General features: G+C 28.7%; 1 protein-coding gene across 1 annotated transcript; it reads right to left on the bottom strand.

Annotated features, from left to right (window-relative positions):
- Positions 1-1,009: 1,009 nt before the first annotated feature.
- Positions 1,010-4,189, bottom strand: LOC114416352 (GDSL esterase/lipase At1g29670-like). The gene is made up of 5 exons (XM_028381216.1): positions 3,940-4,189; positions 3,020-3,144; positions 2,437-2,682; positions 1,332-1,575; positions 1,010-1,227 (listed from the first exon to the last, which is right to left on the bottom strand). The coding sequence occupies exons 1-5, from the start codon at positions 4,187-4,189 to the stop codon at positions 1,010-1,012; spliced, it is 1,083 nt and encodes a 360-aa protein (XP_028237017.1).
- Between the last annotated feature and the right edge of the window lie 13,905 nt (positions 4,190-18,094).

The following is an 18,094-nucleotide window of genomic DNA, read 5'->3' as shown; positions in this document are numbered from 1 at the left end:
AACTTTTCTTTTTTCTATTTAGTGTGACTTTGGATGAGTGTTTGTAAAATTATTTTTGATTAAAATTGATTTTGAAGTGATGTGATTCACGTTAGGCATACAATTCAATACAAAATTTTAGATTCAACGTAGAAATTACTCAAAGTTATTTCAACTTATAATCAATTTTAAATTTTTCTCTAGCATGAGACTAGGACATGAAAATACATCCAAAAGTCAATTTTAAACTCATAATCAATTCTTGAATGCCACCAAAACGAAACATGCACTTACAGTTGATATAGGATTTGATCACGAATATCAATTAAAGGAAATAATTCTCCAATCTTTTTCTAATATATATAATTTTCAAAATATTCTCTTTAAAACATGAATTGTTAAGAGACATCCTCACATATTCAACTTTATAAAATATTAAGATTTGTATTTGATTTCATTTAATTTTGAATATTTCTTTATAATGTTTATTTTCTAAAATGTTAATCAGTGATTTGTTTTTGTAATTTTTAGTCATCATGACATTTTTACGAAATATGTATAAGTTTTTATCGATAATTAATATATATTTTTTAATTTGTATTTATCTCTAAAGTCAATTCTTATTTGTTATTCTCATTTCTCCTTCCCAAAAGAATAAGGTTAATGTTAACTAGTTATTGTGGTATCGTATTCATGAAGCACTTTAAAATTATCCATATATTGTTGTTGTCACACCATGGACAATAGTCATTTTGACAACTACATGCACTTTTGGGTCATAAATTACAAAAACAATTTGAATAAGTCTTTTTATCCAAGGTATACAAGCTTTAGGTGGTTGTTAGCCGTGTTAGATTTGGTCAATTTGAAGACAAGATATGGATGAAGTTGTAAATATGTCGGGAATAAAGAAAAAAGCACACAAGACTTTGAACATGTAACTTCATGTTTATGATTAGCTCAATACAAATTACAATTGCATGATAAAAATTATTCAAGGACACAATCATAGTTTGAATTGAATCATCATTCAGAACCCAACAAGGTGCTTGATATCCATTGGGTAAGTGAGGGCTGGATTAGAACCATTATATGAATTTATTGCAATGATTCGGTTGACAGCTTCGGTGGGATGGAATTGATCCCAAAACACATAAGTGGTTCGATTCTGGCATGGCGTTTGATTAGGAATACATAACCCATTTGTCCCCAATGATGGGCAGCAAGAAGCATTTGCAACAGTGAAACCTAAAACACATGAAACCATGGTTAATTATATAATATTCTTGCATCCAAATCAAATTGTAAGACATTCAATTATTTTAGTCTATAGAAAATACTAGTATATATACCAAGAGAACTATCAAGGCCTCCGGATGTGCTGTTTATAAAGATGAATTTGGAATCAGCAGAGAACTTGTTGTTGAATTGGTCCACTTTAGATTTAAGCTTTGCATTGAACATGAACGTAGCATTATTCATCTCCTCAACGCAAGATCCATTTGTATTATGGGTAGAGATGGCATTTGGAGTGCAACCTATAAGACCCATCCCAACTAGCACGAATTTTCTGGCCCCAACTTCGTCATGCAGTGTCTGCATACCCCCCAAAACAATATTTTTTTTATAATTATAAGAGAAAATAATACATGTATTTTAACAGTGTAGAAGACCTTAATATGGAAATTTTAGAAATAAATTAATATTTTTTAAAGTTAGAATTTATATAAATTAAAATGCATGATATAAGAAATACATGGATATAAAAATTATTTAAATACACATCAATATTCATATATTTTTTAATATTATATATATATATATATATATATATATATATATATATATATATATATGTATAAGCTTATAATTAAGTTTTTGACTCCTAAAATATTTACATTATTTTAATTTGGTTCCCCAATTTTTAATTTTTAAATAAATAGTTTATATAATATTTTATGTATCGAATCCTCTCACTTTTTTTTTTCTTATTTAATCTTTCTAAATTTGACAAGTTTTTGACTATGATATTTTGAAATAGACAAATGTTAAGAATACATTTTCCTTGGACACATTCTTTCTTATTAGTTGATTGTTTTAAAATAAAAAAAAAAACCTGTGAATCACACATCTTATTTCATGTTACTCTTTATTAATTTTTTAGTTTTTAATTATTTGTGTCCTATGTTTATTAATTATTAAATGAAATTATTTTTTCACTAAACCCTAGATAAACTTTAAGTCAGGAGGCTTCTAAAAAGCCCTTCAAATAGACCTAAAAACAGCCATTTAAACTATATATAAGACCAGAAAGTACCTCCAAAACTCACCCTACCATAATTTAATAAATACTTGATCCAATATAGTTTAAATTCAGTTTATAATAGAGTGTATTGAGTATAACCCCAAGCGAATTTGTGACACAAAGTGAAAACAATATAGAAAATTATAAAATACCTGCATATACTGAGATAGCTGGGCAATAAGAATGTTGGCATATTGATCAGGGGTATAGATGCGGCTTGTTAGGTAAAACTGGGGAAGGAAGTAATTGTTTATGTAATCATTGCTTCCTATATTAACGTAGTACAAACACTTGTTGAGGTACTGTTTAGCTTTGACAAAACCTCCAAGTTTGATAGCAATTGTGGAGTACATGAATAGGTGATTTAACATTTGTACCCTCAAATTGATGTTGGCACCCTGCATACGTTGTGTAACAATAATTTAGCATTGAAACAAATCCTCTAAATCAATTAAAGGTAGAGATCAATCAACAAAGAAAGATAGATAAAGGTTATATTTGATTTATGAGTGTAATATGGTTAATAATATATTTTTTAATACATTTTTTATATTTTTATTATTAGTTAAAAATTATTAAAAGTTATTAAATAATGAGTAAGATTAATTAAATAAGAAATTAAACCTACAAAATTTTGTGATATTCAATAAATTTAAATCAATAATAAAATATATATTTTTCTTAAAGAAAGTAATATTGGACGGTATTCAAAACATTAATTTATACAATTATTACCATATGTGTACCACTCTCTGGTAGAATCCCAGCTGCTCCGGATGCATAGTTCACACCCTTAAGTGTGTCTGAGCCACTAGTGTTTGCAAAGGGTGGGATGAAATTCTCAAATCCCAGTAGTTGAGCTGCAAAAGTTAAAAGCAAATAAGTGAATTAACCAAATAAAAAGTATGGGGGTGTAAGAAAATAAATAGAATTGGGATAGGATACGAACGAGCTCAACTAGACAACAAAAAAACAATTCATGCAGTGATAAATTCTTTGATTTTCACGATACCAACACTAAAAGTTATACTATCTGGTTCAATATTTACATCATGGGGGAGCATTAAGTCTACAATTAATTTGTGACAATGGTTGTCATAAATAGGCATTAACTAGTTGTTAAATGGAACATTTAATGGTTTTTAGTGGGTTTTGGGCTAGCTATATTTATGACCATGGTTGTCATAAATAAGCATTAACTAATTCAATATTTACATCATGGGGATCCTTAAATCTACAATTAATTTGTGGATGGACCTGTTGAAATTGAAGTCGCAGTATGTACCTCTCGTACCAATTTTAGGGCATTTTTTTCATGCACTTCCACTGTTGTATCTTGGACCATCCAAAGCATTTTGAAATAAACTTCTGGGAGTGTAATATATGTGATATACAAGATGTAATAGTAAAAGTGCATAATACAATAGTTTAATTTTAATACAAAATATATTTTGCAGATCAAAAGAAACTGTTATCATATGCGCAAGATGTAATAGTGAAAGTACAAAATACATTAGTCTAATTTTAATAAAAAATATATTTTGCAAACCAAGAGAAACTATTAATACATGTGCAAGATGTAATATAGAAAGTACAAAATACAATAGTTTAATTTTAATACAAAATATATTTTACAAACCAAAAGAAATTGTTACCAATTAGGTCAATAGATGTTTGTCCATTCGTAAATCGTCCTGTTGGGCCGGTTGGGAAGTCGATGCCATATGGTTTGTAATTGGACTTTGTAGTGCTTGGAAGGTTGTTATTATTTCCGTTATCAGACAGAGAGTCCCCAAAGACAAAAAGGCAGGGCACTTGCGATTCTCCATGGACACATTGTTGCATGAAAATTGCAACCAATAGAAGAAAAGGTAGAACTACGCATGACTTAGTTTTAGCTTCCATCTAGAGAAACTATAGTAATGAGACAAAATAAGTTGGATTATTAATTATGATTCCAGAAGTAATTGATGAATCGTGTGATAAGTGCAAAAGATGAAAGGTGCATGCATGTTTATATAGGATGGGAAACAAAGTTTTGTGTCCAAGTTGAAATATTTTTTTTTATTTTGCAAAATGAAGTGAGAATGAAGCAATATTGAAGGCCGGAGAGTTTGATGAGATTTTTGTCTTCATGTCATTCAAAAAATGTAACATGGTTTCTAATTAAGATGACGAATTTGGCAAATTTGTTACAAATAAAAACAAAAGGTCTAAAGGATATGTGCCAATGAACATGAATTCCCAAAAGTATATGTGGCTATTTGTTCTTTTTTTTTTTTAATTTTTCTCCATTCGCCATGTTGAGAAGTGAACACCATGGAAGGACCACAACTTTTGTTTGTTTCTATTTAGTGTGACTTTGGATGAGTGTTGGCAAAATTAGTTTTTATTAAAATTGATTTGAAGTAATGTGATTTATGTTAGACATAAAATTCAATACAAATTTTTTGATGCAAGACAGAAGTTACTCAAAATTATTTCAACTTATAATCAATTTTAAATTTTTTTCTAACATGAGATTAAGTACGTGAAAATATATCCAAAAGTCAATTTTAAACTCAATCAATTCTTGAATGCCACCAAAACAAAACATACACTTACAATTCATATATGATTTGATCATGAATATCGATTAAAATAAAGAATTCTCTTGTCTTTCTCTAGTCTCTTTGAAACATGAATTGTTAAGAGACATACTCACATATTCAACTTTATAAAATATTAAGATTTGTATTTGATTTCATTTAATTTTGAATATTTCTTTATAATGTTTATTTTCTAAAATGTTAATTAGTGATTTGCTTTTGTAATTTTTATTCATCATGACATTTTTACAAAATATGTATCAGTTTTATCGATAATTAATATATATATATATATATATATATATATATTTAAGTTGTATTTATTTCTACCGTTAATTCTTATTGTTATTCTCATTTCTCTTTCCCAAAAGGATAAGGTTAACATTAATTAATTAGTTATTGTGGTATCGTATTCATGAAACACTTTAAAATTATCCATATATTATTATTGTATGATCGATTTAATTGTCACTTCCCAATTCCCCTTGTCAACACTTTTCCACATATTTGAAAATCAGTTTTTTTTTCTATTGCAAATTAGAAATTTGACATAGAAAAGTTATATAAATAATAATTTTGTGATTCTCTTTTATAGATAATTTTTTATAAGCAAAAATATATTAGTATAAGCACAACATTCACAACCACAAAGATTTTTTGCAAAATGAAGTGAGAATGAAGCAATATTGAAGGCCGAAGAGTTTGACGAGATATTTTTCTTCCTTTCAATCAAAAACAACATGGTTTCTAATTAAGATGACAAATTTGGTAAGTTGGTTACAAATAAAAACAGAAGGTTTAAAGTACTTGCACCAATGAACACAAATCTCCAAAGGTACGTGTGACCATTTGTTCCTTTTCTTTTGAATTTTTCTTCATTCATCATGTTGAGAAGTAAACACCAAGGAGGGACAACAACTTTTGTTTGTTTCTATTTAGTGATTTATTTTGAAGTGATGTGATTTATGTTAGACATAAAATTCAATACAAATTTTTTTATGCAACATAGAAATTACTCAAAAAATTATTTCAACTTATAATCAATTTTAAAATTTTCTCAAACATGAGACCAAGTACATGAAAATACATCCAAAAGTCAATTTTAAACTCATAATCAATTCTTGAATGCCACCAAACCAAAACATGCACTTATAGTTGATATAGGATTTGATCACGAATATCGATTAAAGGAAAGAATTCTCTAATCTTTTCCTAATATATATAATTTTCAAAATATTCTTTTTGAAACATGAATTGTTAAGAGACATACTCAGATATTCAAATTTATAAAATATTAAGATTTGTATTTGATTTCATTTAATTTTGAATATTTCTTTATAATGTTTATTTTCTAAAATGTTAATTAGTGATTTGTTTTTGTAATTTTTAGTCATCATGACATTTTTACAAAATATGTATCAATTCTTATCGATAATTAATATATATTTTTTAATTTGTATTTATTTCTACCGTCAATTCTTTAGTAAATAGGTATTTTGGTTCCTAACTTTTGGCCCTTTGTAAATTAGTTCCTATCTTTTTTAAATGTAAAAAGTATTTTCTATCTTTACATCCATTATGCAAATAAGTCCCGACCGTTAAAATCTAATTTCCACTATTAGTCATTTGTCTATATGTCTATGTGGCAAATCTTTGTCCATGTAAGCAAACCCATGTGGCAAGTCTTTGGACCAAATTGAAAAATTATGATAAGTTAGGATAAAAACCATTCCAAAATTAAGTAAATCCATTTTTCCAAAAACAGTTTCACTGCCTTAGACTACGATTGCATTGGGTTTTTTCACTGTGGTCCAAGAACGTCTCTTTGTATTCCTTCCATTTTCCATTCATGGTCTCCCTCGTTCTCATTATCAACCCCTCCCTCTGCCAGTAGCAAACGTTTCTCGGCATTCATTGGTCATTGTCACTCTTTGTGCTTCGCTCTTCACTTAGGTTCACATCATGTACGTTATCATTTGAAATTTTTGTGTGTTTGCTTTCATTGTTGCTCCAGGTTCACATAATGTACATTATCATTTTCATTTGCAGCTGTTTATGTTGTCATTTTTGTTTTTGTGTTCATCGCCCTATTGCGTGAAAGGTTTTGTTTCGTGATTGTTTTGGGTTTTCGCATTTTTGTTTTTTGTTTTGGTCTCTGTTTTGGTGAACCAGTTCGTCGTTTTGCTCTTCATTCATATAAATCATTATGATGTGTTGATTAAGGTTTGATGAAGAACGATTTATATTCTCTTGTATTTTTGGGCTTTTATATGTTGAAGGGTTTTGATATAGCATGGATTCATTGTTACTCTGTTTTATGGTCCTTTATTATTTTGATTTATGGTGCTCTATTTTTATACATGACATTGCATTTTGTTGTGCGATGTGCTTATGTTTGAGTTAGGTTTTTTATTTCCTAATATATGGCATTGTTTGTGGTTTTTGATTGTGTAGAATGGATGCCAAGATAACTTTAATATTGCACCATGGAGGAAGATTCACTCCACGTGCCAGTGATGGAAAGGTTGAATATATAGGCGGAGAATTTGACGTTTGGGAGGATATATCTGCAAATTACATGAACACATTTATCCTATGTGATCTGGTGCAAGCATGTAAGAAGTATAGCAGGACATGAGATTTTTTTTGGTTGATTGATAAGGACTTAGATTTCAATCATGGGTTAAGGAGTTGTACAACAGATGGAGATATATTATACTTAGTGAAGGATGTTTTGGAAAATGATAATGAGATAAACATTTATTTTCATCATGAAGTAGATCCAATTCCAAAAGAAGTCCCACTGATGTTGGACTTGAAATGTCATCCAATTCCATAAGCTAGTAATGAGGATGATTTAGATGATGTACCTATTTCTGGCCATAAGGAAGGTAAATTTTAATTGATCTCTACTTGGTCCAACATGGTTAGCATAATTTTGAATAATTTTGGAATTTAATGTTTATAATTGATTAATATAACTTATTTGTACTTGGTCACCATTGATGCAGATGTTGGTGGTGGAGAGAAAGGTATTAATGTGGACGTTGGTGGTGGTGAAGAGAGAGATGTTGGTGGTGGTGAAGAGAAAGATGTTGGTGGTGATGAAGAGGAAAATGTTGGTAATCCTGATGATGAAGATGACAATGATGATGATATGTGGTTTACAGACTTCTTTTGTATGAGGAAGAAAATTGAAGTTGAATATGAAACATATGGTTATCATTTAGAGGAGCTCAAAAACCCCATTAGTAGTGATGATGAAGATGAGGATGTTCACAAAGTTTATCCTCAATATAATGAAAGTAGTCGATTTGGTGAAATGAAGTTGGAAGTAAGGATGAAGTTTCGTACTCTGGCTGAATTTAAATCTGCCTAGGGAGTATAGAATTGGTTTTAATCCTAACTTGATCTTTATATTTTTCTGTCAATGCATAGCAGGCCAATGAGACGCACATAACTGATCAACACGCACATAACACATAAGAGCGGAGGCAAGGTGAAGAGGTGGCAGAAAGCCAGAAGCAATAGAAGTTGCACTTATAACACTTAAATGAATATGTTTAGATAATGATAAATAAATAAATAAATAAAAAATATATTTAATTGAAGTGGGTTTAGGTGAATTAATTAAACTACATTTTTCCCCTTTAATTAGCAAACAACAACGTAATCAACACCAGAAAAGTATAACCAATTATATGATATTTGATCAAGTTGAGCATCACTCTATTGTTCTGCAAAGTAATTGACAGTAGATAGACCCAAATCAAATTTCAAATGAAAAACTTAAGGAATTGCAAAGTAACTGACAGTAGCAACAAAAACTTGAGGAACTTCATTCACAATATTTCTTCAGCAAAACAACACTTATAATATCAGAAAAATGCTACTACAAATTTTTCCTAAAATATATTCCCCCTAAAAATAACATTATAATTAAAATTGAAAAACCTAACAACACAATGTTTGTTAAATTTCTCATTTTCTTCTACAATGCTTCAATTTGTAAGTTCAAATCAGTCACCACCATTGATTCTCTTGTGACAAAAGAAGGATAAGAAACTTGGTTTTCTTCTTCAACCCATTGAAAAAATTGACAGTTATCTAGGTCTGCTTGGGGCAATGCACAAGTATAGAATAACCTTCCTGGGTTCCTCCTTGTTCTTGCAGTTCGAATAGCTGCATGTCTTCCATGGTGGCATTGGCGAATGGTTCTACCAGAAAATGCAGAAGAACTGCCACTTGCAGACATGGAGAAATCAAAGCCCACTAGGAAGAAGATGGAGTGAGGGGAGGAAAAAGATGGAGCGAGGGGGACAAATAAGAACAGGGAGAAACACACTTAAGAATCCACCATGTTGGAATTGAGAGGAGAAAAGCTTTAAAAACCCTAATTTGAGGAAGAAGAAGCAAGTGAAGAAAAAAATATTTAACAACTTTTTAAATTTTGCATCAAAGTCCAGTCTACGTGTCACAATCTAGGATAATTTGTCACGTTGTCACCATGACATTTTTATGAAATATGTATCAATTTTATCGATAATCAACATATTTTTTAATTTGTATTTATTTCTACCGTTAATTCTTATTTGTTATTCTCATTTCTCTTTCTCAAAAGAATAAGGTTAAGATTAATTATTTATCGTGGTATCGTATTCATGAAGCACTTTAAAATTATCCATATATTGTTGTTGTCTAATCGATTTAATTGTCACTTCCCAATTCCTCTTGTCAAAACTTCTCCACAGACTTGAAAATCAACCTTTTTTTTCTATTGCAAACTAGAAATTTGACATAGAAAAGTTATATTAATAATAATTTTGTGATTCTTTTTTATAGATAATTTTTTATAAGAAAAATAGATTAGTATAAGCGCAAGATGCACAACCACAAAGAGAAATAGAGAATACCAGTTGGTGCTACGAACGCAACTAGAAAGAAGTTGACAAGTTCGAAAATCTATCTCAGCACCCTAATTACAAGAGTATTGCCAAGACCCTTAAGTTCCAAAATGACAAAATCTTGTTGTATAACAATAAGAATAAAACGTAATTATATGTATATAGGCATGTTGTAGTCTAATTACATTAAACCACAATGAAGATAAAATTAACTACATATAATCATGAATGGTGAAGAATCTGATGGAGGACTGATTCAATGAGAAGCTTTGAGCATGTAAGCTGTCACAACCTAATCTTTGCCCTAAGCCTAAGAAATCACAGTTTCAGAATCAATCTTCATGTGTCATGAGGTTCCCTTTTATAGCTAATGAAATTTTCACGCATATGTTTCTTCATTAAAACAGGCTTAAGCAGACCCTAAATGGAGACATGTTTAAGTCAATGGCTCGTGATCTTTTCAAGGTTGTGCTTAAGTCGTCACCAAATGGGGGGAGGGGGACACTTAAGCATGATGAGTCTACAACAAATCTATTCCATCAGCAGCTAGCTTAAGCAAGTTCTCATTTAGGGGTCGCTTAAGCCAAGTCAATGAATCTAAATATTTTATTTCTTTTTGTATTGGGTGGCAATGCTCTTTAACTCTTTTTCAAACTGATACTTCAACAAATTTCCTACAGAATAACAACAAATTAAACAACCAATGATCAATTGTAAAAAACAATAAAATGAAAATTCTAAACAAAAGAAGCATTTATTGAAAATTTAACTAAATTGAGAACAAACATAACTCAAAAGCACAAGACACATCACTTAATATTAATTGCACCGAAAATACTACAAAATCTAAGTATTGGTGACAATTATCATGTACCATCCTTAACTTGGATAAAATATTTGCAATTATTTTGTTCAAATACTCGATGACATAAGTATGTCTATATTCTCTCTGAACTATGTACATTGTAATTTTTAAGGGATCTAGATGATGAAAGATGAATTTTCCTCTTTAGGAATTACCTCATTGAGTCATTGTCAAGGAACTCCCCCATAACTCTTACCTATAGACATGTTGAACAGGATACAATAAATTATAATTAATGTTAAGTCAAAAGACATTTGTGTCTTAAGATGAATAAAGAGTTTTAATTATTTTGATTATATGCAATAATATATATATGTTGAAAATGTAACATGAGAGCATGCTTCATGAGTCCGTGTCTAAAGTATAAGGTGATAGTGAGCTAAAATTAAGATCTAATACAACATGAGATGATATTTAAGACTTTATTTAATACTATGTTGAAACCTACGAAGAATAAATGAAAGTTCAAGATCTACAAGTCACAATCTTCATCAAAAGACACATTTTATAGTGCAAACATGCTCTGGCCAAAGGAAAGTGGTTTTTTTTTCTAAAGTATTCTACATGAAAGCCAATCATAGTGATTTCATTGACTTAGGAATGATGAGAATTTCATGCTTGCATTAAATGCTTCAACGACCATAAGCATTAGATGAAACTTAAGTGAAGAAATTCATTCATTGCGAAACAATGGACACTTGAAGATGAATGTTTATAAAGAAGGGTAGAGCAAAGATTTTTATATAACGGGAGTCAATATGAAAAATTCATGACTAAAAAAATATTTCAAATTTTACATTATGACATTTATTTAAAAAATTAATATATACGTAACTAATATTTTCTTATGAGCAAAAAGAAATGTGTAATGCATTGTGAGCGTAAGAGTGATACTAATTAAAAGGTGTCATCAACAGATAAGCATCCAAAGACCTTTAGCAAAATGAGAAGAAAGTAAAAAAAAAAATTATTTTATTAGGTGAAAAGAATATTTCAAAAATGAATATTTGAGTCACACATGAAAAATTCTTAGAAAATACTTGATTGAATAAATTACACATGATAAATGCATACATGCTTAGATAAGTTAACTAATTATAGATGTATCATTAACAAAAATAGAAATCATAAATCTAAAACAAAAAACATTACTAAAAGAAACCAAATATTCTATGTGTTTAAAACTATTTTTTCTATAAGTTAAAAGAGACTAAGTTATTTAAAGTATTTCAAAACTCCATTCCTATTAATAGGACACAAATTAAGAGTGATGTTTCTTCTATTTTACATGATCCAATTCATAATTTCTATTGCATTAATTATTTTAATACTGAAATATCTATAATTAATTGTATACTATATATCAAACAATTATAAGAGAGTGATAAATATTAATAACAATGATGTTTTGAAGAAAAGAATTAGGACAAATGTGTTTTATTAACTAAATTAATCATTTTTCTTAATCTTAAGGAGTTAGATCATTCAATCTAATAAAAAAGAACAAAAAAAATATTTAATTACAATAAAACTTAAGCACATGTGTGGAGTTTTGAGTGGGATGCCTAATCTTATCACAACCACAAAAGTTAAATTAATATGAAAGAAAGTTAATAAGTAAGAATGCAAAAAAAAATAGAAAAAGAAAAAAATGTTCAGAATAATGAAATGTAATTCAAAAACCTTTAATACACATTAAAAAGAAAGAAGGTACAAGATGCAAGAAAAATTAGCGTACATTTGGAATGCTAATGGAAAACCAATAATTATAATTAGATATTTAGACAATAAAAAAAAATATGCCGGATAAAAATGCAAGATGAAAAATATTAGAAGTATAATAAAAATAAGTCATAACACAAAGCATGAAGAACAACACTAAAACAATTCATGCACGGATAGTCTAAAGATTATTTACACATTCATTCTATAAAATTTATTAAGTATGATAAGTTCTTTGATTTTCATAATATCAACACTAAAAATTATACTATCTAGTATGATTTATGATTAGTTGATAGTATAAAAATATTTATATTAAAAATGTATAAAATCATAATCTTCAGATAAATGGTGAATTATGCTTCCAAAGATAACATCATGGGTCAATAGTTATTAAATGGAACATTTAATGATTTTTAGTGGGTTATGGGCTAGCTATATTTATGACCAAGGTTGTCATAAATAAGCATTAACTAGTTCAATGTTTACATCATGGGGGAGCCTTAAATCTACAATTAATTTGTAGATGAACCTATATGGACCTGTTAAAAATGTAGTTGCAGGAGGTATCTTTGGTGCCAATTTTAAGGCATTTTTTCATGCACTTTCAGTGTTGTATCTTGGACCATCCAAAGCATGTTTAAATACACTATTAGGAGTGTGATATATGTCATATACAAGATGTAATAGTAAAAGTGTAAATACAATAGTCTAATGTTGATACAAAATATATTTATGCAGACCAAAAGAAATTGTTACCACATATGCAAGATGTACTGAAAGTACACAATACAATAGTCTAATTTTAATACAAAATATATTTTGCAGACAAGAAAAAACTATTGTGACATATGCAAGATGTAATGGTGAAAGTACAAAATATAATAGTCTAATTTTAATACAAAATATATTTTGCAGACCAAAAGAAACTATTGCCACATATGCAAGATGTAGTAGTGAAAGTACCCAATACAATAGTATAATTTTTATACAAAAATATATTTTACAGACCAAAAGGAACTGTTATCATGTATGCAAGATGTAATAGTGAAAGAACAAAATACAATAGCCTAATTTTAATACAAAATATATTTTGCATACCAAAACAAATTGTTACCACATATCCAAGATGTAATAGAGAAATTAAAGAATACAATAGTCTAATTTTAATACAAAATATATTTTGCAGACCAAAAGAAACTGTTACCAATTAGATCAATAGACATTTGTCCATTGGTAAATCTTCACGTTGGGCCTATTGGGAAGTCGATGCCATATGGTTTGTAATTGGACTTTGTAGTTGTTGGAAGCTTGTTGTTATTTCCATTGTCAAACAAAAAGTCCCCAAAGACAAAAAGACAAGGCACTTGAGATCCTCCATGGACACATTGTTGCATGAAAATTGCAACCAATAGAAGAAAAGGTAGAACTACCCACGACTTAGTTTTAGCTTCCATCTAGAGAAGATATAATAATGAGACAAACTAAGTTGGGTTACTAATTATGATCCGAGAAGTAATTAATGAGTAGTGTGGTAAGTGCAAAAGATGAAAGGTGCATTGTTGTATATATAGGATGGGCAACAAAGTTTTGTTTCCAAGTTGAAAGATTTTTTTGCTTTTTTTAATTTTGCAATATGAAGTGAGAATGAAGCAATATTGAAGGCCGAAGAGTTTGAGGAGATTTTTTTTCTTCTTGTCAATCAAAAAACGTAACGTTGTTTCTAATTAAGATGACGAATTCGGCGAGTTTGTTACAAGTATAAACAAAAGGTCTAAAGGACTTGCACAATGAACACGAATTCCCAAAAGTACGTGTGGCCATTTGTTCCTTTTTTTTTTAATTTTTCTCCATTCGTTATGTTGAGAATTGAACACCAAGAAGGGACAACAACTTTTATTTGATCCTATTTAGTGTGACTTTGTAGTTGTTGGAAGGTCATTGTATTTCCATTGCCAGACAAAGAGTCCCTAAAGACAAAAAGGTAGGGCACTCACGATTCTCGATGCACACTTTGTTGCATGAAAATTGCAACCAATAGAAGAAAAGGTAGAACTACCCATGACTTAGTTTTAGCTTCCATCTAGAGAAGCTATAATAATGAGACAAAATAAGTTGGATTATTAATTATGATCTAAGAAGTAATTAATGAGTAGTGTGGTAAGTGCAAAAGATGAAAGGTGCATGCGTGTATATATAGGATGGGCAACAAAGTTTTGTGTCCAAGTTGAAAGATTTTTTTGCTCTTTTTATTTTGCAATATGAAGTGAGAATGAAGCAATATTGAAGGCCGAAGAGTTTGACAATATTTTTTTCTTCTTGTCAATCAAAAAACGTAACATGGTTTCTAATTAAGATGATGAATTTGGCAAGTTTGTTACGGATAAAAACAAAAGGTCTAAAGGTCTTGTGCCAATCAACATGAATTCCCTAAAGTACATGTGGTCATTTGTTCCTTTTATTAATTTTTCTCCATTTGTCATGTTGAGAAGTGAATACCAAGGAATGACAACAACTTTTGTTTGTTTCTATTTAGTGTGACTTTGGATGAGTGTTGATAAAATTGATTTTGATTAAAATTGAGTTTGAAGTGATGTGATTTATGTTAGGCATAAAATTCAATACAAAATTTTGGATGCAACATTGAAGTTACTCAAAATTATTTCAACCTATAATCAATTTTAAAATTTTCTAACATGAGACTAAGTACGTGAAAATACATTCAAAAGTCAATTTTAAACTCAGAATCAATTCTTGTCTGCCACCAAAACAAAACATACACTTACAATTAATATATGATTTGATCACGAATATCGATTTAAGTAAAGAATTCTCCTGTCTTTTCCTAATATATATATATATATATATAATTTTCAAAATATTCTCTTTGAAACATGAATTGTTAAGAGACATATTCACATATTCAACTTTATAAAACATTAAGATTTGTATTTGATTTCATTTAATTTTGAATATTCATTCATAATGTTTATTTTCTAAAATGTTAATTAGTTATCTATTTTTGTAATTACTAGCCATCATGACATTTTTACAAAATATGTATCAGTTTTATCGATGATTAATATATATTTTTTAATTTGTCTTTATTTCTACCGTTAATTCTTATTTGTTATCCTCATTTCTCCTTCCCAAAAGAGTAAGGTTAACATTAATTAGATATTATGGTATGGTACTCATGAAGCACTTTAAAATTATCCATATATTGTTGTTATCTGATCGATTCAATTGTCACTTCCCAATTCCCGTTGTCAAAACTTCTCCACATACTTGAAAACCAACTTTTTTTTCAGTTGTAAACTAGAAATTTGATATAGAAAAGTTATATAACTAATAATTTTGTGATTCTTTTTATAGATAATTTTTTATAAGCAAAAATATATTAGTATAAGTGAGAGATGCGCAACCACAAAGAGAATTAGAGAATACCAGTTGGTGCTACAAACCCAACAAAAAAGTTGACAAGTTCGAACATCTATCTCAACTCCCCAATTAACAAGAGTATTACCATGACCCTTAGGTCCCAAAATGGCAGAATCTTGTTGTATAACAATGAGAATAAAACGTAATTACATGGATGTAGACATGTTGTAGTCTAATTACATTAAACCCCAATGAAGATAAAATTAACTACTTATAACCATAATTAATGAAGAATCTGGTGGAGGAATGATTCAATGAGAAGCTTTGAGCATGTAAGCCATCACAAAATCTGATCTTTGTCCTAAGCCTAAAAAATCACAATTTCAGAATCCTTCTTCATGTGTCAAGAGGTTCCCTTTTATAGCTAATGAAATACTACAAAATGTAAGTATTGGTGACAATTATCATGTACCATCCTTAACTTCTTGGATAAAATATTTGCAATTATTTTGTACACATACTCGATGACATAAGTATGTCTATATTCTCTCTAAACTATGTGCATTATCATTTTTAGGGGTTCTAGATGATCGATGAAAGATGGATTTTCCCCTTTAGGAATTACCTCATTGAGTCATTGTCATGGAACTCCCCCAGAACTCTCTAAATATCAGGTTTCAAGGTAGACCAAAGGATTTGATAAACTAGAAGTTATAACCATTTGATTTAAGGCTCTTGCTACCTCATAATCCCATATTGCACTTCTGATTTCTTTTAATGAATCTTGTAAGCATCATATTTCCCTAAAGGATATTCAATCTCGGATATTAACTAATATTATCTAAAATTTATGTAATTAATATTAAAAATAATTATGGGTATACATTTTTTTTTACTAATATCAATTTTTTCTCAATGCTAAAATTTGTAACAATAAGTCAATAACTTTTACCTATAGATATGTTGAACGAGATACAATAAATTATAATTAATATTAAGTCAACAAATATTTGTGTCTTAAGATGAGTCAAGACTTCTAATTATTTTGATTAGATGCAATTAAATATGTACAAATGTTGAAAGTTTCATTTTATGCAATATTAGAGCTTGCTTCGTGAGTCTATGTTTGAAGTATCACATGATAGTGAGGTAAAACTACGATCTAACACAAGATCGGATGATTTTTAAGACTTTATTTAATACTATGTGTCTAAGATTTGTCTTGCAGAGATACTTTTCTATGATTTGTTGAAACCTATGAATAATAAATGAAAGTTCAAGATCTAAAAGTCACCATCTTCATAAAAAGATGTGTTAAATAGTGCAAACTTGCTCTAGGCAAAGGGAAGTGGTTTTTTTGCTAAAGTATTCTACATGAAAGACAATATTAGTGATTTCATTGCATTAGGAATGACCTGCATTTAATACAAACATTAAATGCTTCAACGACCATAAGAACTTAAGTAAAGAAATTCATCCATTGTAAGACAATGGACACTTGAAGATGAATGTTTATAAATATGGACATAACCAAGATTTTTATATAAGGAAAGCCAATATAGAAAAAAAAACATAACTAAAAAAAATATTTCAAATTTTACATTAGGACATTTATAAAAAAAAATTAAAATATATGTAACTAATATTTTATTATGAGCTAAAAGAAATATGTAATGTGTTGTGAGCATAAGAAAGATACTAATTAACGAGTCTCAGCAACACATAAGCGTCCAAAGACCTTTAGCAAAATGAGAAGAAAGTAAAAAAAAACATTTAATTAGGTGAAAAGAAAATTTTATTATAGTCAAAGCTTATTATATAAAATATTTCAAAAATGAATATTTGAGTCACACATGAAAAATTCTTAGAAACTACTTGATTGAATAAATTACATATGATAAATGCATAAATGCTTAGATAAGTTAACTAATTATAGATGTATCATTAACAAAAATAGAGATCATATCATAAATCTAAAACAAAAAACATTACTACAAGAAACCAATTATTTTATTTGTTTAACAGTAATTTTTCTATAAGTTAATCATTTTACGAAAGAGACTAAGTTATTTTAAGTATTTCATAACCGCCTTCATTCCTATTTATAAGACTCAAATTAAGAGTGATGTTTGTTCTATTTTATATGATCCAATTCATAATTTTTATTGCATTAATTATTTTTATACTAAAATATCTATAATTAATTGTATGTTATATATCAAACAATTATAAGAGAGTGATGAATATTAATAGCAATGATGTTTTGAAGAAAAGAATTAGGACAAATGTGTTTCTATTAACTAAATTAATAATTTTTCTTAATCTTAAGGAATTAGGTCATTGAATTTAA

This window comes from Glycine soja, chromosome 6, assembly GCF_004193775.1.
Source record: "Glycine soja cultivar W05 chromosome 6, ASM419377v2, whole genome shotgun sequence".
NCBI lineage: Eukaryota > Viridiplantae > Streptophyta > Magnoliopsida > Fabales > Fabaceae > Glycine > Glycine soja.
Note: the sequence above shows the minus strand (reverse complement) of the source record. Positions and strands in the feature narration are given on the sequence as shown.

Excerpts from the sequence above, each read along its gene's own strand:
- LOC114416352 (XM_028381216.1), bottom strand. The coding sequence starts at position 4,189 with ATGGAAGCTAAAACTAAGTCATGCGTAGTTCTACCTTTTCTTCTATTG. Across the intron at positions 3,145-3,939 it reads AACATCTATTGACCTAATTG|CTCAACTACTGGGATTTGAG; the intron begins GTAACAATTTCT and ends TAACTTTTGCAG. Across the intron at positions 2,683-3,019 it reads CAGAGAGTGGTACACATATG|GGTGCCAACATCAATTTGAG; the intron begins GTAATAATTGTA and ends CAACGTATGCAG.